Source organism: Lonchura striata, chromosome 6, assembly GCF_050655825.1.
Source record: "Lonchura striata isolate lonStrDom1 chromosome 6, ASM5065582v1, whole genome shotgun sequence".
NCBI classification, from domain to species: Eukaryota; Metazoa; Chordata; class Aves; order Passeriformes; family Estrildidae; genus Lonchura; species Lonchura striata.
Window position 1 is genome coordinate 27415697 of NC_140708.1, and position 27061 is coordinate 27442757.

At 38.9% G+C, this 27061-nt stretch overlaps 1 protein-coding gene across 6 annotated transcripts in view; it reads right to left on the bottom strand.

Annotated features, from left to right (window-relative positions):
• The window catches only part of LCOR (ligand dependent nuclear receptor corepressor), an 84116-nt gene that overhangs the window by 29347 nt on the left and 27708 nt on the right, over nucleotides 1-27061 (bottom strand). For 3 of the 6 annotated variants that reach the window (XM_085582648.1, XM_085582646.1, XM_021536393.4), the window contains exons 2-6: nucleotides 24558-24623; nucleotides 24062-24141; nucleotides 9556-9688; nucleotides 4699-4986; nucleotides 1696-1789 (exon numbers count right to left, since the gene is read on the bottom strand). In XM_085582648.1, coding sequence (XP_085438774.1) covers nucleotides 1696-1789; nucleotides 4699-4936 — 332 coding nt within the window. In that variant the 5' untranslated portion in view covers nucleotides 4937-4986; nucleotides 9556-9688; nucleotides 24062-24141; nucleotides 24558-24623. The remainder of the gene's footprint in view (nucleotides 1-1695; nucleotides 1790-4698; nucleotides 4987-9555; nucleotides 9689-24061; nucleotides 24142-24557; nucleotides 24624-27061) is intronic. The other 3 variants (XM_085582647.1, XM_085582649.1, XM_085582652.1) reach the window with 1 other exon arrangement.

Consider the following 27061-nt stretch of genomic DNA (forward strand, 5'->3'; position numbering starts at 1 on the left):
ACTAGGATTAAAAAGAGTCTTTAGAGAAAAGACATCCACTGCAAGAACCTGGCATGTAACATACACAGTGCTTGATACACATGCTGTTCACTTCTCTCCAGGATGCAACAAATCATAGGATGTGCACAACAAAGTCAACAAGGATTCAGAACAAAATCCAGAGAAATGGATAACAGATTGCAGTTCCAGAGAACCCTCTCAGACAATGTGCATTCTCCACCCCTTCTACAGCATGTATCAGCATCACAGTGTGCACCAGTGAGTCTACACCTAAATAAAGGTCATACTGGCACTTAACAGTGGGTTACACCCAACTTAGTGATGCTAAACAAACTGCAGCCAGCCTCATATGCCACACACCTGGACAAGTAACCACAGGTGCCAGTATGCCACATCCTCTCTGGACCCACAGGACTGAGCAGGACAGTGCCAGATGCTGGCCCTGCCACCCCTGAGTGTTGGACTTTGGCCCTCACTTGATTCACAAACAAGGGAATAAACAGTACAGAGCCTCAGTGGCTTCTGCTGCCTTCCTAGGAAAATAAAGATAGAAATAACCTGTTCAGAATTAGAGGGGAAGTACTGCTGGGGAAGATTTATGCTAAAGAATTGTAAATGTATTAAGACTAAGTTTTAAAGAAGAATTGAAGTATTTTATAAATAGAAATATTAAACAGAAAAGCAACCTTGAAAGGAGAAATCTGAGACAGTATATTTTTCCAAAGAGATATGCAAAAATTCAATCAGCTGTTATCAGTACATGGGAATGGTGGTGGAAGAGGGTTGCTAGTTGAGATTTACAAGTTTTTCAAAGGCTATCATAAAGCTAAATCCAGCAATTAAATAGCACTTTAAACCATATACTATTTCTATACTTCAATAAAAATATTTGTTCACAGTAGCTTCAAGATAATCAACAACCAAAATCCCTCTTATTCCCAGTCAGCCTCTCCAGTACAACCCTAACTAAGAGTAAAGGGTTTCTAATTATGCAAATGGCGACCATTAGAAATATGAAACCTAAAGATTTTGTTATTATTTAAGAGTATTTCACACCTTGAACTGATTAGGCAAGAGTAGTACACCATATACTTTGTGATTATGTTTTAAAAAAACTTGATCAGTACTACAGAACAATTGCAAATCCAAAGTTGCATCTGAAGTTTTCTGAACTACCAGACTCCTTGCCCCATGTCCTCTTCTAAGTTGCAGTTTATGCTAGGAAATATTAACAAATAGCATGCAGCAATTTAAATCTAATTCAGCATGGTTTATCACCCAAATCACTGTTATCTCTAAAATAATCTTTCCTGTTAGCTAGCTTTGCTCTAAGTGAAATGAAGTCTAAATACACTGCAAAGCCTCTAGGACTCTTCATGCATTTATTTGAACTTGTATCTTCATGGAAATCACCTATCACTAAACCAAATAAAGAGGTAATGGAAGGACCTCTGGATAAGCACCACATTGGCAAAAATAACAGATATTAGAGTCTTTAACTGCAAGTTAAGCCTGTCTCAGTTGGCAACAACTCTTATTTGGCAGGTGGGGTGAAGGCATTTGCCAAAAGTACAAGTTGAAATCACATTACTCCAAAGGGTTAACACCAAAAGAAAATTAAAATTAACAGGAGCTAAGCACGCATTTTTAGTAGAAAACTGTTTTAAAAGGTCATAGTAAGTTGCTTTCTCTTACCCATTTCCCGAAGTACTAGAGCACCCTGGAGAGTGACTCAGAGAGGTGCTGCCAGCACAAGGACTCTTCTTAGTGGATAAATCAAGCACACCGTCTGCAGAGACAAAAGAATGACTTCAGTGTTTGAAGAAGCAGGATCAGCTATGCTGATCTTGTCTTCAGCTGAAAAGACAAAGAAAGTCTTCTGAGCTGAAGTCATTTATAGCACACAACATTTTTTGGTTTATTGTATTTTTAAACAAAATAAGGCTTGGAATTTTTTCTGCAATATGGTTTACATGTGACCTCAATATAGTCTTTGGAAATCACAATGAAAATTAACTAAATTAAAAGTGCATCTGTTACAAGTGCCATAGCATAAAAAATTACCTATAAGTGACAGATCTGGATACAACAGAGCCTATCACATAACTACCTTTCAGTGGTCCAGAACTGAGACAATCTTCAAGACTTGTCAACCTGAGATATTCCCCTCCTTAAATGGAGGCTGCAAGCCAGCATTCGGATTTTTTTTTCTTTTTTTTATCCAAATCTCTTGTAGGAAAATTCATTGAGCATTTCATACTGAAATTAAATTAACACACATATAGATATGAGATTCCTTCTCACGTGGCAGCCAGCTTCATCTTTTTTCATATCTCCAGTGGGTCCCTACTGGAAAAGCTGCTGCTTTCCTCCTCTATTGTGTCATTTTATTCACTCTCTTCCACATGCCAAATTGGTTTTCCTGTTAAGACTGCTTCCTCCATTCTCACTAATGGCACATCCTCAAGCTAGCCCCATGCTCCCCTGCAAACCCTTATGTAAACTCTGCATTTATAGGCACCAAAAAAGGGTGCATGTTTCATCAGAAAAGCCTTGCTCCTGCTTCACTGAAGCAGCTTGAAATTCTGGTCATCCTAATAAGGGCAACATTGTCATTGAAGCAGCCCAGACATCTGAAGTTCCTGAAAACTTTTGAACAAGGAATTTGTGAGGAAGAAATAAATTAAACCTGTTGGCAAGGTGAACTTGAAACCTGAGAGCTCCTCACTCATTCCATCTAATCAAGTGAATACCACCCAACACAAGAACAATGTAAGGCAGCTTTCAGATTGCTTAAAGTTCTCATTTGACATATGGAGAAAAAACATGATAAACAGTGAACTAGAATTAACTTACGAAAAGCTGTTCCACCCACTGCATTTGGGAACACACCATAACCCAAACTTAAGCAAGCAGAAAATTAAATTTTCTTTTTGAACAACACTTATGCAGGCACAAGAGACACAGACTGGATCAAGTCTTTCCTTCTTTTCAAGAGGCTGGACAGCACAGGCAGCTGCTGGAGGCACTTGCATCCATGCTTCCTCCCTCAGAAGAGTCAGTATGACCTAGAAGCCCCTGAGGAGAAGCAGGGCCAACCTAATACCATACCAGGGAGAAGCTTACAACTAGCTGGGTTCCCTTCAACCCACTAGAATAAACTATAGCACAAAGCACCACTAGCAATCTTTCATGACAGCCTCTGAAATCTCTCATTAACAAGTTTGGCAAAATCTCTTTCCAATTACATTAAATGTAAATTGGGAAAAAACTTATATCAGCAAACAGATTACTGTATAATTCAATACGCACATGTTCTACTCTCCTAACAAGCCTTATGAACACTATACATTATCTTACAGCTTTTTCCATCACATGGTAACTGAAGAACAGTTCATGTATATGGCTCACATGGTAGCTAAAGAACAGTTCATGAGTTCATGTACATGCTTTCTTCTACACCATACCATCCTCTAATTAAAAAGCAACAAAGCAAAACTGACTCTCTCCCTCTTTCTTTCAGCAAAAAGTTTAACAATGAGAACAGTTTAACATTTATAAACATAGATGCAAAACACACTCACAAAATGCATTTATAATAAAAACAGCTAGAAACAAATGCCTATCAGCTAACTCAAGAGAAATACTATTCAACCTCTCACTGCAGTTTATAATTGAAGTGCAACAACAGCTTTCAGTAAGTGCTCTAAGTGCAGTGTGTGTCCAGATGTCCAAGCAGCTTATTACCGGACACATAAAATCACCTGTTTACAAAAAGCTTCATAAACCAAATTTAAAAGAATAAAGGTATACCTACTTTACCGCTGTAGCTAGAAACTTTTTTTTTTTTTTTTTTTTTTTTTTTTTTTTTTTTTTGCAGGCACCTTTTCCATTTGCAGATGGACAGCCTACTGTGACAGAATGACTTCAAGCACTAACATTTTTCTGAAGAAGGATAAAGGGTCTAATTTTAATCAGTATGATACATTTAGGATTCAACAGTTTCAGAAAAGTTCATATAATATACCACTCACAGAATTTGCTTCTTTAAAAAAAAAGCATTTTTGATGGAAAGCAAGGTTTTTGAATTAAAATAAGCTCTGAAACACTGTTAAAAGTTATTCAATCTGTGCTCTGCAGAACGAGTCTATTTTTAAGGTAGAAAAGAGACATTTCTTCCAAACACACAAACCTGGAAGTTTAGTGCAGTTCATGGGTATCATTTTCATAGCCTTCACAAAGCAATTTCTCACAGACTTTTAGCTCTTCTTACACCAGGACCAGAAAGAAAATAATTTAGCCTTTCAGTCAGACTGTGCACTCATCTTCAGAGAAGAGACAACATTATGATTTTCATGACTACATGAACTTCTCATATCAGCAAGTGTGTAGTCTATTTTGGGAGACTGTTTCTTGCAGCTCCCAGTAGGAACAGCACATTTATCCTCAGAGTCTAAAGCATGTCCATCCCCTTTGCCCTTCTTCAGAACAATCTCTCGTATCTATGGGTCTACATTCCTTCAAAAAGTCTTTTCTCTTTCAGCCACACTGAACTAGTCATTATTTTATTGTAAAAACATCTACTGCTTTTCTACTATACATTTTATGCAAAAGTGCAACCTTCTAATTGTCTGCTTCTGCAACAAGAATGCCATTAATGGATTGCCATGGGATGCAAGACACTGGTAAGAGTCCTACCTTGTTCACTAGGTTCTGACTGAGACTTTCTGACAGTAAGGTCCAGAGGTGAGTCTTGGTCAGCCATGAGCAGTTTGCTGAGCACAGGGTTCTGAGCAGTTGCAGCCGTGGGAGAGGAGGCGACCAGAGATGCTTTCAGCAGGCTTTGGTTCTTTGTGCTATTGGGCTGGCTGGAGTCCTGAGTAGAGCTATTTTTTGAGGTATATTCAGCAGCAAACTGTCGGATCATTCGCTGCATGATCTCACGGGCCACTAGGGGAATATTGGGGTCGGAGACCCTAGGACTGTCTGCAAATATTAGAGATTTCTTTTAAGGAAGCACTTTAAGTAAAACAGCTTTTATATTAAGTCATTGTTTATTTACCAAAAAAAAAATCCAGAGGGGGAAAAAAAAACCCAAAAACCAAGAAAAAATAGTTTCTGTAGAAAATGTACTTCAGTCTTAGAATACCTGAATAATAACCACTGCTAATTCTGCTACAGCCTTCCCAAAATAACACTTCACTAAAAGAAACACGCAATCTCCTATTTTGTTTTAAAATATAGATACATTTGACCAGACCTTTAAGAGGTGTGGAAATGGAAAGGAGAGCAAAAGCATCAAGTAATGGAGCTCATCAAAACATACTGAACAGGATATTCAGTGAAATAGTTGCATAACTTACCTGCAGCTACAGAGGGTAAAATGAAGAATAAAGTTGCAGCAGTCCCCTATAATTTTACTGAGCAATAAAAGCCCTGTAGTTCTGATAATTTACATGAAGATGATATGTTCAAGTGTCTTCCATCTCATTCTATGTCTTCTTTTTGATATTTCTAACATTGCAATCAATGCAGGGTCAGGAATCACCCAAAGAACTTGCATATACACAAAACCCCAAGATGTGTCACATGACAAGTAATTATATTTCTAAAAGCACTACTAAATCTATTAGTAATGGATGTGAAATAGAACAAGTAGGCATTGCAATTTATTTATATGAAATAGTGTATAAATAAAAAGGTATCTGGGCATGCAGACAACACAAAAATTTATTGACAAAAATCACTATTTTAGACAAGTAGTAATTTGTGATGTGAAAGTAAATCTGTAACTACTAAATCACCAAAGCTATGTCCTGCCACTTCACTTGAAAAACTGTGTTCTCTGGCCAAATCAGTTTTGTGTTTTCAAACAAATGAACAATCCCCAAAAACCAAAACAACAGCAAACACCAACCACCCACTTTTTTTGAATACTCAATTCTCCAAAAAATCCCAAAGCACAGACAACCACACCACTATTCCAGAAATGGCTCAAAGGATTTGATTTTCTACTACCAAAGAAACATTCAGAAAAAAAAAACCTGTACAGCAGAAGACCAAATAAATCTTTAAAAGCAGCTCTCAAGAGGGAACAATAGAGAAGTGTTTAGTACCTCTTTTTTAAAAATTGCCCAGGTTGAAAGGTAATCTATTGAGATTGAGCTATTAAAAGCATTAGCAAAATCTTCTGTGGGACCTTTCAGTGTTAGATTTGCCTTTTGTCCACCATTTTTGTCAAAAGTACATCAATCCAACAAATCAGGTTTATGGTATGTGTAAAAGACGACTGACATGAAGGTTTGTGCAGAGTTGCCTACAAATCAAAGAGCAGCAGTAGCAACCTGTTTCTTGATGAAACACCATAGTGAGCTTTAAATACATATCAAGCCCAAATTCATTTTTGTTAAGCACAGCTTTCTACACCTAAGATCTTATAAAGTCACCACGTACATTCTTACAGTAAATTTATGTAAATCGTATAAATTTCCAGGATGGTTATGTAAATATGTAACCATTTTCTTTAAAATATCATGTGGATTTTACTTGTTTTTAAGTATCAAATACTTTTGAGAAGACACCAAAAAAATGAGTCAAAATTAAATTTTGGTGCATTTATAATCTCACTTGTTTTCCAAAAGGTCCACAAGGACATCAGCCTGGGAAAGTGTGGAGGTTTTCTTCTGCTGTGGTGGCATTTCTTCTACTTTTCTAATCTCTTCACTAGAACCTCCTGAAGGACATAGAAAGGCTCTAAGGAAGCCCAGAGGGACACAATTTGATGGCATGACCAGACAGATACCAACTGTTTGACATGTGCTTGCAGCATGTACAAGTGGGGCTGGCAGGAATGCAGAGCTTTATGGCACTTGTGTTTTCTGAATGAAGAATCCAGCCTTTACCATGCACCATGTTCTTATGTTCATTTCAAAAATGCTTACATCTGAACATATTTACACATTCAGAAATAAAATATTACATATGCCTACAGCCATGCATCCTTGTAATCTGCAACTTCAAACAATCAGCCCAGAACAACAGCTTTCTAGTGCTGTTAAGATAAATGCATTAATTTGGGTCACAAAATTCTCTTTTCAAGCAGAAGGGTAGGTACCTAGTACATTAAGGCTTCTTGCTTAATATAAAGCCTGTATGCTGAGGATTAAAGCTGTTCAAAAGTGAGTGGAAAATATGTGCTGGTGCCCATCCAGCATCACTTGAAATCAACCACATATTTATCTTGACTCCACCTGTCCAGGCTTTTTTAAGAAAATAAAACTAAAATTAACTAACACATAGAAATTTTCTGAGAAGAAAAAATACAGAAAAAAATTATCACCTATACATAGTCTGAAGCAATACCTCTGAGATTTAAAGCCTTAACAGCTTTTCTGTATTTTTATACCAAAATCTTAAAAGGGCAGTATCAAACAAATAAAGGAATTATTTCATTAAACCAGAAGAAGGTCCTGTCCTGCCACAAAGTAAAGGTAACAGACAACTAAGTATTACCACTCTGCTTTGACTGGAAAAATATGAATATTTGAAGGAAGCACTACTGGGTTAAGAGTGCCAGGGACACAAATTTCAGAGAAAGGACTAAGATTAATGGACAGCAAACCTGTTCAGAAAGTTTTTTTATCTTGTTAATTCTCTTCATGTCAGTACATTAATGTGTGGCCAGTGTTCAAAGAGCAGCTGCATGTTCTCTGATCTACCCAGGCTACAAAATACCCATCTCAAATGTTACTGGCAGTGAGGATGGAAAGAAGAAAAAACTAATTGCTGGCAGGAAGCCAGGAGAGCTCAGCATCTCTGAGCAATGCAGGAACGTTTAGAGTTCTGCCATTCTTTGTGTCCTCTTTGGTATGACAGTGCCTTGGGATCTTATGGCCGTAGCATGAGTTAAATTTCAAGCAATCTAACTAGAGGCAAGCTTGAAAATCATGCATTAAAGAACTCAGAACTGACTTAGTGCCAGGCTTTTCTACCCCTTGCCTGTTACTCTTGCACCAAGCACAGCTTTGTCCAAGAAAAACAAGGGTATGTTTTTAAAAAATTCTCAAAGATTCTTAGACATATGACATGTTTCATTATCTTTATTCTGGGTGTTCAGCCACAGACCGAGTATTATACCCTTTGTTAACACACTGCAATATCTGCTGCTGGCTCCTCAGTGAATTTTAAAAAGCATACTTTCCTAAAAGACACACACACACACACGTCATGCATAAAGATTTAAGTTTAGTGGTAAAGGAATGAGATCTTTAATAAACAATTTGGAAATGATGGAAAGGCTTTTTTTTTTGACACCAGAAAAAGCAATATGGAAAAAACCTCTATTTTCTCTAGACTTTAGTTTTCTTAAATTCCTTCTGGATTTGAAGATAAATGGGATAAATTCAAAGGCAAAAGGAAACATTAAGCTTACACGAAAAAAGAAAACTTGAAAAGGAAGCCTTGGAATAAAGGCATTATCTGAACTATCAGTAGTAATGCAGTAACTATCCTCCCTACCATCCTGCATGTATTGCAAGAAGTATAGAAGCATCATAATGTATAGCTTGTATTTATTCATTTGAGTCATAAAAGAAAGGCTAGGATACTGTTATCTACTTAAAACACCTTTAAATATTTTGGTCACTGGAAGGAGGGGCTGAGGACTGGCTAGAGCAATTTCTAATTTGTTAAACTGAAGCCATGCATTGTCCCCCAGCAGATAGGTTGGAATTACTGATTTGGCAGATTTTCTCACACATGGGTTAGACTGATAAGTACGATGCACTTTCATTCAGGATGCATTTGGAAGCAACCTCTGGATTAATGTTTCTGAGATTTGTAGAAAACAGTGAAATGAGCTCTGTGCCTTCCTTAAGAGCAGTTTAAGCAACAACTCTCCAGAAGATATTTAGGTGGTTTTCTAGCATTAAGCACATTCTCAGCATATTCTACAGCAATTCTTTTGCTGACCATATTTTGAATTCTTCATATATCCCCCTCAGCACTATTCCAATAATATTTTATACTCTAGGTTGTTAGGAATAAGGTAGGTAATCATTACCAATAGTGAAAAGAATGATGACCTTTAAGAAAAACTGCATTAGTACATATTCCATCAAAATAAAATAAATTTTAAAAAAAACCCAAAAAAACAAACCACATTTCCCACTTACAACCACCACTGCCATCTGAACTTTCTTCCAAACAGCCCACCCACCTAAACACTGGTTATGGGGAACAGTTCTGTGGTGTAAGAACTGAGTCATCTCTCCAAAAGTATAAACACCAGTGTTCTCAAGGAGAGATCTGGTTTAGGGTTAAACAGTTTTATGCTCCCTAGGTATCAATACTCTCTTTCCATATCCCAAGCCCACACTGTTATATCATTACATTACTTGAGAGTCAATTTTTATCCTTGATAAATATATATAAAGAAGATGACTGAAAAATACTGAACATTCAACTTGACCATCAGATCTTTGATACCTACATTACATGCAAAAAGACCACAAGAGAGACTATTTCCCGCATCCTCCTCCCCCCATTAAAACCAACCTTTTCTGTAAAAGACTGCATTGAGGAACTCTTCCGCTTGCCTTTCAAAACGAATGATTTTTGCTTGCTCTTGTCTAAGTAGAGCTTCTTGTCCAGCTTCCGAGGCTGGCTCATCCAGACTGACTAAGTGTTCCTGAAAAGATATTTAATATTTGTAAGATATTCCAGACTCCAAAATTAATGAAGTTCCCTAGGCACTCAATATTTTACTAAATTCAAAATGTTTTAAGGTACTCAGCACAGAATTGTATTTATTTAAATCAAAACTTGTTTTTTTGACTGCATCAGAACATTGTACTTTGTCCTGTTTTCTTGTTGCAAATTGGGCTGGTTTGAAGGTCAACCAGAGGGAGGAATTAACCCCACACAAATACCTTGCAAGTGATTTCCAGATGCAGCTACAATTTAATAGGAAAGTTACAATAAAGGCAACAGTACGGAAACACTGGCTTAAACTGACAAAGAGTTTTGGCACCCTGTTGGTCAGGGTGGTGGTGGCAGTCTGATTAAATGGTGGTTGCAGTCCCATTGAAATGATGGATGTGGAATTGTCAAAGCAGTGGTCCTGTGGAAAGGTCTGGTCCTTCCCTGGAGGTCCAGTGGTGCTTCCCGCAAATGCCCAAACCTCAAGATCAGACACCCTCAAATCCAGGCAGGAACATTCAGTACCTCCCCCAGGGCAGGGAATTTTACAATGGAATTATGCAATCTTATGAGACATAGGATATTTTGGGGAGTCATTGATGGTGCATTAGCAGAGATGACCACCCTTAGGCTGGGTGTAACAAACAGAACACTACACCCCACTCATAGGTGGGGTATGCAGCTGTTACAAAGGACCCACCACTAACAGTTCATCCAAGGGTGATGGAGGTGGTGGTAGAATACAGGTGGCACCTTGCATTGTAACCATTGTAAGACATTATCCACCCCTTACCCTACACCATCTACATCATATCCAAATTAATATCCTTCCTTAACTCTACTTTATATACATATACACACACATAATGAAACATTACACACAGTTCTCATTTAAAATTAGGTGTGTTCAGGTACACAACATGCTTCCCCATCTTTCTGCATTACCCTCCAAGTACAGCCAGGTCCTCGAGCAATAACAATCACATGGATGGATTTGCCTTTGCCTGAGGTAGGATTAATCCAAACTATCTTTCCTAACATACCTCTCATGTGTACCACAGGGATTTTATCTCCATCTACAGTGTGCAAGGGTTCTGACTGGGTAGGACCAGCTCAATTGATGGGGCTTTGGCTGTTCACCAACCAGACAGCCTTTGCTAAAAGCAGCTCCCAATCATTGAAGGTCCACCTGCCCAATGCCTTCAGGGTGGTTTTTAGCAGTCCATTGCACCATTCAGTTTTCCCAGCAGCTGGCTCCTTATAAGGAATAAGGTACACCAATTCAATGACATGTTCCCTAGCCCAGGGCTTTATAAGGTTGTTCTGAAACAAGTCCCATTGTCATACTCAATTTGCTCAGGAGTGCCATGTCTCCACAGAACTTGCTTTTCCAGGCCCAAGATGGTGTTCCAGGCAGTCGTGTGAGGCACAGGGTAGGTCTCCAGCCATCCAGTGGTTGCTCCCACCATGGTCAGTATATAGCACTTACATTGGCAGGTTTGGGGAAGAGCGATGCAGTCAATTTGCCCTGCTTCCCTGTATCTATATTTTGACTACTGTCCACCATACCATAAGAAGCTTCATCTGCTTGGCTTGCTTGATTGCAGCACACGTCTCACAGTCATCCATGAGAGATAGTGTCCATGTTTAAGTCCACCCCCTGGTCACAGGCCCATCTGTATGTCCCATCTCTTCCCTGATGATTGGAGGCACTGAGGTCCTAACAAGCTAGAAGTAATTCTCTGTGCTACCAGTCCAGATCTACCTGAGATACTTTAATCTTGGCAGCTCAATCCACCTGCATGTTGTTAACTTGATCAGCCTGACTTTTCGGTACACGTACATAGATGTGACAGACCTTCACAGTCAGCTTCTCTACTTGGGTAGCATTGTCTTGCCAGATCTCAGCAGCCCAGATGGGTTTCCCTCTGTGCTGTCATTTGGCCTTTCTCCACCAATCCAGCCATCCCCACAGAGCATTAACTACCATCCACAAGTCAGTGTAGTGTCTCAGCCACTTCTCTCAGCCAGCAGTATTCGAAGCCAGCTGGATGGCTTTAACCTCTGCAAGTTGACTTGATCCACCTCATCCCACAGTAGCTTCTGCAGCAACCTTTGGTGAAGAGGGTGTTACCACTTTTCACTCTCTGGTAGTTGGTTATTTGGTGGCGCCTCCTCAGCATGTGTCATCTGCTCCTCTTCTTCTTCAGAAGATAGTCCAAAACACTCATCCTCAAGCCATCTTGTTATGATTTCCAGAATCTCAGTGAGATTAAGATTTCCTGTCTAGGTTCCCTGTGTGATCAGCACAATCCAGTTGCTCCACATGGCATCAGTGGCATGATGAATAGAAGGAACATTCCCTTTGAACACTCACCCCAGCACTGGTGGTTGGGTTAATAGAAGCAGCTGCTCTTCAGTGCCAATTACTTCTGAGGTGGCTTGAACCCCACTGTAGGCTGCAAGAATCTCTTTGTCAACTGGGGTACAGCTGGCCTCAGACCCTTTGTATCCCCTACTCCAGAATCCTAGCGGTCATTCTCGGGTTTCCTCAGGTCTCTGTCAGAGGCTCCAGGAAGGACCATTCTCCCTAGCTGCAGTGTAGAGCACGTTTTTTACATCCTGCCCTGTCCTGACTGGCCAAAGGGCTACTGCATGGGAAATCTCCTGTTTAATTTGTTCAAAACCTTGATGTTCAGGGCCCAATCAGAAATAATTTTTCTTTTGTGTCATGAGATTGAAGGGGCTTACAATTGTACTGTATTCTGGGATACACATCCTCCAAAAGCCCACAGCACATAGGAGGGCCTATGTTTCTTTCTTGTTGAATGGTGAAGACATAGCTGTTATTTTGTAAATCACTTCCGTTGAAATCTGGCATTGTCCATCTTGCCACTTTATTCCTAGAAATTTAATTTCTTGAGCAGGTCCCTGAACCTTACTTTGTTTAATGGCAGCTCTCAGGACAATCTCTCAAAGACTTCCCTGGCTGTGTTTCCCCCTATGATGGTGTCATCCATGTACTGCAGATGTTCTGGAGCCGTACCCGTTTCCAGTGCTATCTGGATTAGTCCATGGCAGACGGTGGAACTCTGCTTCCACCCCTGTGGCAGTCAATTCCAAGTATATTGCACACCCCTACAGGTGAAAACAAACTGTGGCTTGCATTCTGCTGCCAAAGGAACAGAGAAAAATCATTGGCAATGTCAATGGCCACATGCCACTTTACTGTCTTGGACTCCAGCTCATATTGAAGCTCCAGCAAGGCTGGCACAGAAGCACTCAATGGTGGTGTGATTTAATTCAGGCCAAGGTAATCCACCGTCAGACTCCATTCTCCACTGGACTTGTGCACAAGCCGTAGAGGGGTGTTAGGATGAATGAGTCTTGCTGACCGCACCTTGGCTCTCCATGAATCATCTTATGGATGGAAATCATAAGTCTCAGTCGCTGCGGTACTGCCGATGGTGCACTGTTGCTGTGGCAATTGGTATCTGCTGTTGCAGCAGAGGGCTGTCTGAGAGACCAGGTGAGGTATTCAGTTTTGCTCTGAATTACTCAGATTTGCTCTGTCTCTAGAGCAGCTATCCTAAAACCCAGCAATGTAATTTTGGGTCTCGAGATAGTCTATGTCAAGGATACATGGAACCTCTGGACCAGTCATGATGGGGTGTTTCTGCCACTCCTTTGCAGTCAAGCTCACTTCAATCCAGTACAGTCAGCTGCTGGGATCCCCCCGTCACCTCAGAAATAGAAATGCATCCCACTCCCATATACCTTGATGACATCAGTTTACACTGAGTGCCGGTGTCAACCAAAGCCATTAACCTTTGTGGGTCAGACATGCCAAGCCACTGGTTCCACACAGTCCAATAGATCCAACTGTCCCTTTCCCCTTCCTGGCTAAAGGCAGGGCCCCTCTAATCCCAGTCACAGTACACGCTGCTCTCCTCCGGTAAATATGACCTTGAGGTCCCTTCAAGAGGGTCAATCATATCATCATTTCTTTACCACCTGGAGTCTTGTCTATGAGAGACCAGAGCAACATTGACGTTAGATGAGCATCTTGTGGTTGTTCCTCCTTTCAGTTCATGTACCTGGGTGGCTAGGGAAGACGTGGGTTTTTCACCCCACTTCTTCATGTCTTCTCCATGCTCCTGAAGGAAAAACCAGTGGTTACCTCATGGAGTGTATCCTCTCTACTTGACTGGGGGACACCTGGTCCTAATGACAGAGACTCTTCTGGTTCTGGCAAAATGTGGTAAATTCCTTCCTTAGGCTCCTTCCTCAGTTTCTGGTGGTCCTCTTCAATTTTCTCTTCCAAGCTCCAGATGTGCCCAGCCAGCTTTGTTTCCACAGATAAGATGTGGGTGTATAACAGTGCAGTGACAGCGTCCTTGTAAAGTCTTAGTTTGTTGACCAATGCACCCACCTTGTCCTCTCCTTCCTTCCATTGCAATGTTGCTAAGTAGTGGGAATATATTTCTGGTCCAACATGCGAATTTCAACCACTTTTGTGACGTACACTGGACACTGTCTGGGCTCTTAGGGAATCTCTCATCTTCCAAAAAAATTATCTCCAGCACGCCAATTCCCCTAGGCATTGGATATGTTGTTCCATTGTGCTCCATATTCCTTCTTGCACATGGACATCCCCTTTACAAAGGTATCTAGCCCTTTTACTTGCTAGTAGCCACTGCCAGAGGCTGAGAGTTTCCTGGGTTTCCCTGATCCCCTGATCAAAGGCCACATCCTGGGCAATGACAGCAATCCTAGTTACCCAGCCTCACATCCTTTCAGAATGGTGTCATTAGCTGTGACATCCCAGATGCAGAGCAGCCAGTTCAGAACAGACTCGTTTACCTGGCAGGTGAACTCCCTCCGCAGCTCACACAACTCACCCAGGGATAGAGACTGAGTGATGATCTCCAGCTCCATCTCTTCCACTGGGTTCAAAGGTCTGCTGCCTCCTCATCAGTCGCTCTGCTGACTGATTTGCTCTTCAATTTCATTTTCTGAACAGGAGCAACTGCTACTGACTTAGGCTGTCCTGGCTCAGCAGCGGTTTGTGTGGACACAGTGCCTGCTGATTTGCTCCTTTTTTCCTCCTCCTCCTGCATATGCTGAACAACAACAACCTTGGTCCTGACTTCAAGCATGGTGTACATAGCGCAGGCCATATAGAGAAGACAGAGCAACACTAACAACAAGATTATGCTGTCCTTGACATCCAGACAGAGCTCAGTATTTTCAAAAACTGCTGTGTTGGGCCTGAAAGGCTAGAAGAAACCTTTCTCTGCTCTTCCTGTCATTGGCTAGGTGCGATTTTTAACAAGGCCCTGGAATCAGCAGCCCAGATGAGGACAGGAGAACAAAACTGAATATACATTCTGATTGAGGCCACTGATATTATCATGCAATAGACAAAGAACTAACAAAGCAATTTTCATACTACTCCCTGGTCTCAAAAGAAGCATCACAACTGGCAAATGGTTCCCCATGTACGGAAAAATACAGAGAAAAAGGGTGCAACATCCATGCAAACATGTCAAGCATCATGGTGAATAGGCAGTTTCTGTAATACAATGAAAAATGGCAATTCCGACTTCTCTCAGGATGTCACACTTTAGGTGCTAAAACACATGCTGGTTTGAAGGTCAACCAGAGGGAGGAATTAGCCCCACACAAATACCTTGCAAGTGATTTCCAGATGCAGCTACAATTTAATAGGAAAGTTACAATAAAGGCAACAGTACAGAAACACTGGCTTAAACTGACAAAGAGGTTTTGGCACCCTGTTGGTCAGGGTGGTGGTGGCAGTCTGATTAAATGGTGGTTGCAGTCCCATTGAAATGATGGATGTGGAATTGTCAAAGCAGTGGTCCTGTGGAAAGGTCTGGTCCTTCCCTGGAGGTCCAGTGGTGCTTCCCGCAAATGCCCAAACCTCAAGATCAGACACCCTCAAATCCAGGCAGGAACATTCAGTACCTCCCCCAGGGCAGGGAATTTCACAATGGAATTATGCAATCCTATGAGACATAGGATATTTTGGGGAGTCATTGATGGTGCATTAGCAGAGATGACCACCCTTAGGCTGGGTGTAACAAACAGAACACTACACCCCACTCATAGGTGGGGTATGCAGCTGTTACAAAGGACCCACCACTAACAGTTCATCCAAGGGTGATGGAGGTGGTGACAGAATACATACTTTGGTCACACCTTACACTATAACCCAAGACATAAATGCAACAGAAACCTGTAAGATCTGATAACAACACAGAACATTATAAAGAAGAAAACTTAGATATCTTACACAATTTGGCTGCAAATCTCATATCTAGGACTTGTTCTTTGGCTATTATTTTTAGATCCAAGAAATAACTGTTGAAGGCAAAACAGACTCAGTTCTCCTTACTCCATATATCCTTCATGCAAACTAAGCAAAAAATGACCAAGCATTATCAACAAACAGGACCTTTTGTGAAGAAGCTCAGTAATAGCTACTTTTAAGTGAAATAAATTTAACTTAGCTGTTCCAACACCTACAATGAAATAAAATACATTCTCAGAATCGGAAGCAGCTGAGTAATCTTAAGAATATACTCAAACTAGGGTAATTAAGCATGTGAGACTCCAGAAGACATTAATTTTAAATAGACTTGAGAAACTAGAAGACAAGGTTACAAAAATACAAAATCTAAATGCTTAGGTTCTTCCCCCAGATGCACACACCTTTTCTCCTTTCTTTCAGTTTAATGCCTTGCTCCTGCTCAGAAGAAAAATCTCTTTAGTGGCCCTCTCCTTCCACTTTCATTTTAAGCTATATTAAAGATTCCTGTATTTACCTACTGCAGGAATGTATACACAGCCACTCTTTGGCTTCAGGGAGTGTTTTGTTTTGTTAACCTTTATAAAGTATCAGTTACCTAACATCTAGGCTGCATCTGGTTTTTTGGCCTCTACTGTATAAGTTGATTTCAGAGTCATATCCACATGGGACTCGAACGGAAGAACGGAAATTCATTTCTAAATCACAATAAGTGAGAAATAAGCCATTCTTAAGTTTGTGCTGTCTCAACTTCACAAGGTTTAAGAAGCAAGGTTATATGACAAGCCCACAGTAAATTAATGAACACAGCACTCACATGAACTGCACGCTAAGGGTAATAATACCAAATGCTGTAGACTCTGGCCTGAACCACATGGACAGGCTTTCACATCATATTTGTGATTCAACAGCTCCCAAAAAGCTCTCTATCAAAAGCAAAGGGAGATACTATCTCAGGGTACAGAGACAAAGCAATATTTTATGACAAACAGAAATATAAGGAACATGTGATGACAGAGGTAACAGGAGAGTAAAAATATCTTTGATTCTGTGAAGGTAAGAGCCTGCAGAAGTGAAGGCCTCAAAAAATAACTGATGCTTTCTTCCATACCAGAGGTGAAAACCTGCTTGCCCATAGGAGAAGCCACAGTTGAGACAGATCTTAATTCTTTCATATAAATTTGAATGAATGGTCAGCTATAATAGAAGTGTCCACCTCTGTGCCAGGCATCCCTGTACCAGTAACCAGTAGCAGTTCACTGGCATTTTATGAACACACTGAAAATGCAGTTGAACTTCTATGATACTAAAATACATTAAATATCTGTACATGATTTCACAACAGAGTTATTTCTGGATAGCAAGACAAATATCTTCTGAGAGATATTACTCTTCAGGTGGAAATTCACAGAACACACTTGTATCCTCTTCTTGTGTTGCTGCATCTGACAAAGCCTTTGCAGGATCTATCCTAGTTATTGACAGAGAGTCTGAGATCAGCTCCATTATCTTTTAGACATTACCAGGATAACAGTAAACTCATCAGTTTGCATAAAAAGCAAATGTGCAAAATAACTAATAATATAAGTAATCTAGGCACACAGAAATATTGGAATAATCATTGAGATTTCTAAGCCTCTACAGAAGCTTGCTTTAAAAGGAAACTCTGCAAACTAATGCAGAGATTTGTCTAAATAAGATCCTTATCATTAGCTTTAATTGGCATCCTCTATCTAAACTCCCATGAACCATTGCAAAAAACTTTTCAATTCAAGAGACAAATAGAGTTCAGACTTCAAGGAAACATTACCCTTCCAACCTGATCTGACACCTTGCCCTTTAACAGACTTACAGCTCTGGAAGAAGCCTAAAATAAAAACAACCCTTGGCCAACACAATGCGTTTCAAATCTTCCTAGCACTTTCTGCATCTATAACAAGACACTGTAAATACTAGCCTGACAACTCAGGGGAAAAATAGTCCAGTAGCACCCTGCCTCACCATAAACAAATGTATTTTATATTACTCATATAAAGGCAACATAAGAGTACCATTTAATCTACTGAAGCTAATCAAAGCTGTACACTTGCTACATAGAGAAGGAATGCAGAAAAAGGGATCAGCCAGAAGAAAAAAATTCTAAGTGGCTTATGCTGTTGAACAGCTTAGTAAAGGATCTCTTGATCAGTATTCAGGAGACAAGAGGAATAATAGCAAGAAAATGGCAATGCTTGATTTTTATCCCCCAAATTAAGGAGCATCTCCTTACATGCATGGTTTTTATTAGTGTTTATGCTAAGACATCAAAACAAAGAAATACAGCTATGTAAAAGAGTCAGATTTAACTTTGCACTTTGAATTAAAAAAAGTCTTTGGGCATCCTCAGTACAGCATTGACTATTTGAGACAAAATAGTTCTGCTTATTGCAGTTTTTAATTGTTTTCTTATCCACTGTACCATAATTATTCCAGGAATCCATAGGTGTTTTCACCCTAGAAGGAAGATTCAAGCTTTCACACTAAGTATTTGATTGTGATTGCTATTCTACTTCTACAAGTGAGGTGTTTTTGTTTGATTTGGGAGTGTCTGGTTGGTTGGCTTTTTTTTTTTTTTTTTTTTTTGTTAGGGTGGGGGGTTGTTGATTTCTAGGGTGGGGTTTTTTTTTTTTTTTACATTTTCTAGTATTTCTTCCCAATAGTCATTATTTAGAACCATTACTTTCAGGTTTACCCACACTACAGTCCTAAATCACACCAAAGTTTTCAGTAACAATATGCAGGTAGTAGGAAGAAGAAAAACCCAATAATATCTAGATAGCATTTTCATTGGGTGTTTTTTTTTCAGGGTATTTATAACCAATCAGTTGCTTTTAGGTATTATTATTTATAACACAGGATTCTTTCTATTCTCTTTGTGCTTCTTTTCAGTTGGGAAGCATGCCCCAGAGCATTCCTGAAATCCACCAGTGAACATGCAGTATCACTCTATTGAATAATACACCTTCGCTCTTTTTGTATTAAAATAAACAGCATAACTATGTAATTAAGTCAGAGCTCAGGTTTTCAAAACTCAAGGTCAATGCATGACCCTGTGAGACCACCTAGTCCTGGGCAGCCTGGCCTCGTCAGCACTAGTGCTGGATGCTCACTGAGAGCCTCCTCGTAGGAAATGTTGATACAGCAATTCCAAATGCTAAACTGCTGACATGAAGAGAACTGTATGATGCAGGCTGTTGTTGTGTAGATGTGCAAACAGCAGTTTCATGTTTAAGCCACAGCACACACACAGATGGAATCGCAAGAGCCCACAATCTAGAATAGGATGAGATAATTCCTATCCATCTTCAGGGAGAAAAAGGAGGGAGGCTGCCCAGAGACCACCTGTGGCTGACTGGTCAACCCATGGACCCTAGGGATAAAATCCAGCCTCCCACCATACCGCAAACAAAATCAGGAACACTGAGTAAGAAGGGAATGTTAAAGCATCCCTAGGTTGTCTTCTCCAATGATTTTTTTCCTTAAGATTGTATAGTTTTTTTAATTCATAGCCAACATAAAGAAGAACAATTTACTGCAAACAAGCTTTAAGGGTACCAGACATTTCTTTCCCTCTACCTGCAAGAAAGTATCATTCTTATTGCTTTCATTCCAATTCTATTCAGTTTGCTTACATCTCTCAAAATACTCTGTTCATTTGAGGCTTCACCAGCATTCAGGTTTTCCTCTCCTGGTATTAACACAAATTCTTCTCTTGAAAGAGTCCATAAAGTCATTTACTACTTTTACAACCCTGTCACTTTTAAGATATCTGTAACTTGTGGCTTGACAAAACAGGTCTGTCTTTAATTTATCAAGATAATTTTTAATTCTGAGCATGTCCTTTAAAGCATCTACAACTGCTCCCAGCTTAGTATTAATAAAAATTCAGATGGTTTTATCAGTTTTAAGACTTCCCTCACTTACCGAATATATATATTTTTACAGTAAGAAGACTGACATAATATTTATCAAATTCAAAACAAACAACTGATCCATAGCTATTGACTATCATTTATTAGCTATAGTAGGGGGAAAAGAAATATATCAGTGGAATATAAATGTAAGCGTATTGTGGCGTGGAACCACAATATGCTTACATTAACACTGAAGCACAAGAACAGCTGCAACCCTGCATTACTACTAAACACTATTATCACAAACAATCTTTTCAAGTTTTAGCCTCCATATCAAATTATTTTAAAATGACACAATACAAAACTGACAGTCTAAATGCTTGAGTTTTTTAAGTGATGAAATCCATTTAAAATGTTTTAGAGCATGCTCCAGCACACTTAGAGAACTCTGTACACAGCTTAATGGCTTAAACACATTCTAAAGCCATCAAAAATTGTAAGAGTTCTGCAACTTCAACTCATTTTCAGACATTTCTTTTGCCATCTTCAATTATTCTACAAGTTAATGCTTTAGATGAGTGATAAATTCTCTTCAGAATTATTCAGACATTTACCACAGTTCATATCTTACTGGTTATCTTCCTCCATAGTCAAAGGTCATCAGATTGGTGTAAAAAATTACAAGCTTTGAAAAATACCCAAATTATAACAGAATAATTTTGAATTTTAAAATAACTTCTTCAAATCCTGTACCTTAACACACTTCTTCACAAATTAAAGAATTGTGGGAGGTCCTTTCAATAAAGCCCAAGTATTTTAGAGAATTTTGCAGACCAGAATAAATCTTCTGGCATCAAACAGCCTACAATCCAGAATATGCTCCTAGAAGTCATTGTCTCTCTTGCTATTTTTGTAGCTTAAATATATCTATAAAATAGTTAATGTGTTTAGGAGTATTATCCTTCTTGTTCTGCTCTCACCAACTAATGAGATTAGTTGTGTGTCCATGTGTGTGTGTTCATTTTTTCTCTTAACACACATGAATTGCTTTATGTCACTGTAGACAATAGTGTTTTCTTTTCCACATGAACATGCTCAACTGAATACTCTTAAAGAACTCATTTTCCAGTTTCTCCTTTCTTCTGGCCTTTCTTAAGCTAAGTTTCATCTCCATCTATGAGGAAATGACACTAGAGACTACCTCATTTGATACAAACATTCTACATGGAGCCAAAGATCTCTCCTGTAACCACAGCTTAGTCAGATTATTTAACAAACTACACAGAAAAATTAGGAATCATAATTAAAAAGAGATAAGGCAAGTACACTTCAAGCTATCAAAAGTGATGTGTCTTTGCTGTACCACAACCTTTTAGAAGGAAAAGTGATAAAGACGACAAGCAATAGCGAATTACCACAAATTACCAAAATGTGACTTTATCAGATTTGGTCCCATAGAACCCAATCTTTCTCTCACCTCATGGAGGAAGACAGAGCTGCTAAATTTTTTTTTTTTTTTTTTGTCTTTCAAGGTACCTGTCCATTTCTGCACACAGGCACCCATGTTAATAACCTGGTAGCAGAACTATGGGTGGCCAGCTATTCTCCTATCACACCATACAGAAACAATTGTGTATTCCACACAATTTTTCTGAAAAGGAAAAAATCCAGTTTCTAGAAGTTCTACATTACTAGACATAACCCTTTGGATTTGGGAAAAATATATCTGGGAAGATGCTGGCTCCCTACTTTGTCTGTATTTTATGATCTCTTTCAAAGAAGACACTTAAGTCCATTTTTCTATCAAAACCTGTCTTGTATTTTGACTGCCAAAAAATGCAGGTATTTGCTCAGTATTTACAATTAGAACTGCTGCTACAAATAAATTAATCTTTTTAGAATACTTCAGCAGATGGTTTTCCATCCTTTGAAGAAGTTATGTAATTGAACTTGACTGCCTGCAAGAGCAGTAACAACTATCACTGAAAGAGTGGGACAGCTAATGTAGATTCTTACCCTGTAAGCAGCTCTGCCAATAAACTAATACTGGCCTCCAATTCTCATCCTAAAGTCCAGAACTAATTTTTACTTATGCACAACTACTGGTCTCCTAAGTTACAGGCAATTCTTATGGGCAAATGAAATCCATAAAAAAAACCCTGAAGATATTTATTGGTTTTGAACTTCTTACACTATGTTCCTACATGTCACTTACAGGTGAAAATCAAGTACATTGATTATTCAACAAATCCAAAAGAAGGTATTGGTAATTATGTACTCAAAAAAACCCCAAAAAACAGGCCAGCCACAGCCACATGCTAGCATAATACATGGTTTGAGGTTATCTCACTCCCAGCTACAGCATCAATTACAGACCTTTTCATTCTGTAACTCAGCACTTATGCAAGCACCAATCCAAACCATGCCACCCTGCCCAGTTCTTTTCCAAACAAGGTGTGAGGATGAACATGAACATCCTGCAACTCCCTAAAGAATTAAAGATCAGTTCAGATGTTCAGTGGAAGAGATGTCAAATAAACTAGTACCATCCCAAATTTAGTTGAACTAAATTAGCTGAAAACTATTATTTAGCTAAATAACAAATTAAGTTACAACCTTTTTTTCGAACAATTTGGTCTCTGATATTATAATTCAAATTAAGATGTTGTCAAATTCACACTATTTGAAGGCTCTTATAAAAGAACCATATTTAACTCTGTATTGCAAGCTAATGATATCAGTGCTAGCAGGGCAGCAATCTGCTGCATGCACAGGGGAAAGGAAGCACTCCCATCCTACCGTCTCTCAGATGACACACAAAAAACCCCTAGACCTGAAAGGACACACATTATTCCTTCAAAAACAAAACAAACAAAAAGACAAGCCAAAAAACCAAACTACCCAAACCCAACAGAATGGACTGAGTGGCTGGAGGGCAGTAAGACTGCCTTTTTGAATACCTACCCATACACTGTCCAATTGGCCCACACTATGACCAGTCTCTCACCAACCACAAAATTAATTTCTGAATCAATTCAATGGCTTAACTAGAGCTGTGCTTAACACCGGATTTTATTCTTTTATGAGATGAGGTAAGAAAAAAGACAGAATTTTTTACACAACAAGCATACATACATGTTACCTGCTGTCAGTCTCAATGAAATAACTATGACTTACATCTGTTCTAAATGCAAGCATTCCTAAAACTCCTCTTTTGCCTTAATAAAAGCTGTAATACAGAAACACACATGAACTGGCAGCATGGCAAGTATCAATGCCACAAGGTACTTCCTCTATGGACAAGCCATGCAGCTACATGTTAGCTGCTGCAGAGGAAAGAGTACTTTTGTTTTGTTCCTAAGTTGATAGAGATCCATTCTGGTGTTGTTTTACATTGCACAGGAAGAACCAGTAGTTACAAATTCCAATAAATGAAGTTTTGCCAAGACAGATGATCCTTCCTATGTTACAGAACAATCACAATTTCAATATGTGGGCTGAACAATAATCAGTATAGCACCATAGCTTTGGTTTTATATACAACTATAATTGCCTTTAGAAAATAAACTGCAAGTTTATTGTGTTGGCAAACCTGACTTGTCTGTGTTTAGGTTTTGACTTCATTATGAACAAGCACAGTACAAAAACCACCATGCAGAAGAGCACTTTAATAAAAGGATATGGCCCACGGGGAAGAAGATTCCAAGATACAGAACAAGATTTTAGATTGTTAAAATGGACCACACTTCCATACAGAAGGTAAGTCCATCATCTGACTGTAGTAAACATGCACAAGCCACAGTCTGGCTCCCTTGCGAAAGGTTTATGATTCCCAACAAGATCCCTTACAAAGAACTCAAGAAAACCCAAAACAAATAAAAAACACCAAACAGAAAGAGGTAATGCACAGGGAAAAAAAAGAAACCCACCATCTGCATTACATACTACAAAGAAAAAGTTGCAGAGAAAAGACAAGTTTGTTCATTAAGTTGCATATTTTAATTTAGAAAACCTTTCTCCAAAGGAGAAGAAAGGGTAGGAGGTTGCAGATTTTCCATATTCAGTTAACTAGGAGCAGCAAACTCCCTCCCTTTGTCCCTCCCCTAAAACTACTAGCTTCACACATCTGCATTGTTACCTTCACTTTTTCTCTTCTCAGGCAGCAGAAAAGACAATTTTCATCAAAAGACCAATCAGAAACACCTTCAGGCTCACAGTCTGTAAATCAGAAGAATAGCAAATTACTTCATATTCATAAACCACGATACAACTGGAGCCAAAAGAGAAATGCTGAATTAAATACCTGTTTCACAACATTCTTGCCTGCTTTCTGAGGATTCAGGCTTCATTTCGGCCATTTTTCTAAATCCCCAGATTACCAAACTATATACATTTTATCTATGCACAACAAATCTGTTTTTCTGAGCACTGCAAAATACACTCCCAGCTACATAAAGATGAACGCACACTCATTAGTAATTTTAGCCAATATGAAACTAACTGTGAGCACTGCCTGGGGGAGGGGGAAAAAAAAGCACAAATCACCACGGTAACACACATTTTCTAGAGGCAGAGCTGAGGCTGCTTCTGTCATTAGAAATGCAGAACAAGATACAAACATAGAGATTGAATACCTTTAAACAAACTGAGATCTTTTAATAATCCAGGTCCAAACAGGCCTTCTAGAATACTTTCAAACCCTAAAAGCAAATAAAACAATTGTTAGCTTTCTAGATTAGTACATCACTACAATATTCACAATAGCAGTTCTATATTTATCTGTTCCAAGAACAGAGCTCAACACGTTTTCTCCAAGTATTACAAGATACACAGGTCAATTGTGATGACTGAACTACTGATAAATCACAGCACAATCTAGAGTCCACTGACTGTGGTAGTTTTCTAAGTAGCTAGGTTAAAAACAAAGAACATTACAACATCGAAATAAACCATTTTGAAAAGAACATAGGAAGCTGCAGGTTCTACAACATGACCGAGTAATTTCTACACAAATAAGAATACTCTCATTTAAGCCCCCAAACTGACAGAAGGTACATTTTCCCAACTTAAAAAATACATTCTTCCATCTCAGTGACATTCCGTTACTTTTCTGAATTTCAGTAAACATTAGAATCAGTGTTTCCTCAAGAATGGCAGTTTTGAGGAGAGAAAATTAAAGAAGGATTCAGAGTTGCCATATCACTAAGGAATGAAATTTCCATCACAGATCCACAACCGAGACACAGACAGTCCAGTTTACTTCTATGCCATGATTTATACCTTAATTAAAATAAATCTAATCAATTTGAGTTTGTTCCAGAAGAGGGAAAACGTGCACCAAAATTACTGCCATTATTTGGAAAAGTTCAATCAGTGTTACACTAACCCCCTGCTGGTGGTAAAAAGTCTTCAGAGTTATTAACTACCCAGTACTGTGAGAAGACGGGTTAGCAGAGTAAGTATAAAAAGTAAAAAGATTACTTTAAGGGTGGTAGACAAATTCCACCTTATAAAAATGTATAAAAATTGAATGATCAGACAAATTCAAGACTATAACTTACTATATTGCCTGCCCTTCCCTCCCCTTCCAATACCTTTGGCTTTGTAGCTTTAAGAATGATTTGCAAGCAGCCAGAGGCTTCTAGCTTCTCCTACTTATTTGAGTCTTTGAGTGGCAAAAGAAGAAATAAAAAAAACAAATTAAGAAACAAAAAAATGGTCTTAAATTTAGAAAAACTCGCATGGGTGAATCAGGGACAGATAAATTACCCAAAATGGCAATCTTTAAGACATCAGTCAAAATCTAAATGATCGTGTACTATGAAGGAAATAGTTTATTACACTTCAAAAGAGAAGTAGTTCTAAAATAATTCTGAATTTATCTGGATCTAAGTTATGTTTTGGAGAGCAGCCTTCAAAAGGAAATGACAAATAGCATTTCACCCCTCTGGGTGTCAGCAAGAGTGTCAGTGCACCAACATCTTCAGCGATCAGATACAGGATGTTACAGAATTTGCAGGGTGCAACATGACTTAGATGGCAAAAGCATTGCTGAGGTACAACACTAAAAATATAATCTCAGAAAGGACCAAGAACCAAAAAAAAAAAAAAAAAAAAAAAAAAAAAAAAAAAAGTGAAATAACAGTCAAAGAGTAAAGAGAAATAGGGAGAAATCAGGGAACAAGGTGGAAAAGGAGAAACTGGAAACACATCCCATTGAACAGCACCTTGTCAGGCAGAGAAGTAGCACTGCCTCCAAAAAAAGCCAATTCAGGCTTCAGGAAATGGCAGGAACAGTGGGAAAGGGCCGACCAACCTGACCTAGAAGAAAAATAGGAGAATCAGGGTATTGACCCATAGGTTTATAATTCTGAATAGTTTATAACGTTTTTAACATATGGGTAGAGACCCTTAGAATTTGACTCTGAAATGAAACCTTAAGGAAAATAGCTAACCAACCTTGTTCTTGATCTTTTTGTTTAAAACTTACATTTTATATATATATATATGTATAAAACTCAAAAGACTTCAGAAATTTTACTCAAACTCATCAATCTTTTAATAGTAACTGCCAGTGACTCATGCCCCACAGTTTGCCATGCATGCAATTGCACACTGAAGTCCCTGCCAAGTTTTACAGCTTGGATATTGTACGATGGTAGTTTGCTAGCCCACTCTTCTGAGTGATGCTAATGCCACTTGGGTTTTATTAATATTAAATATTGGATTTAGCAGTTGCATAGCAACAGCAGAACATCTTATGTGCAATGTTTGACATTAAAAAAGGCAAATAAGGGAAGTATGAATGTATTCAAAAATTATACTAAGAGACTGGTAAAACTGCCATAAAGCTGAGCCCTATTCCCCCCAAATGCAAAGTGCAATGCAGCAAAGGCAGTTTAAGCCCTGTGATGTTGTGTTCAGTCATTCAGGGCTCCAAAAGAGCAACTGTGTACAGTTAATCATGCAGAATACATTGAAAACAAAATCTTGAAAAAGGAGCTGCCTACTTTTTATAGTATTTTTTCTCTCCATTGTCACTGCTCTTAGAAGCTTGAAAAGAACATTTCTTTTCCCACCGATTGTCCTTTTCCATTTGGCAGATGATATTTTCCTGCATTTCAAATGGAACAGAAAT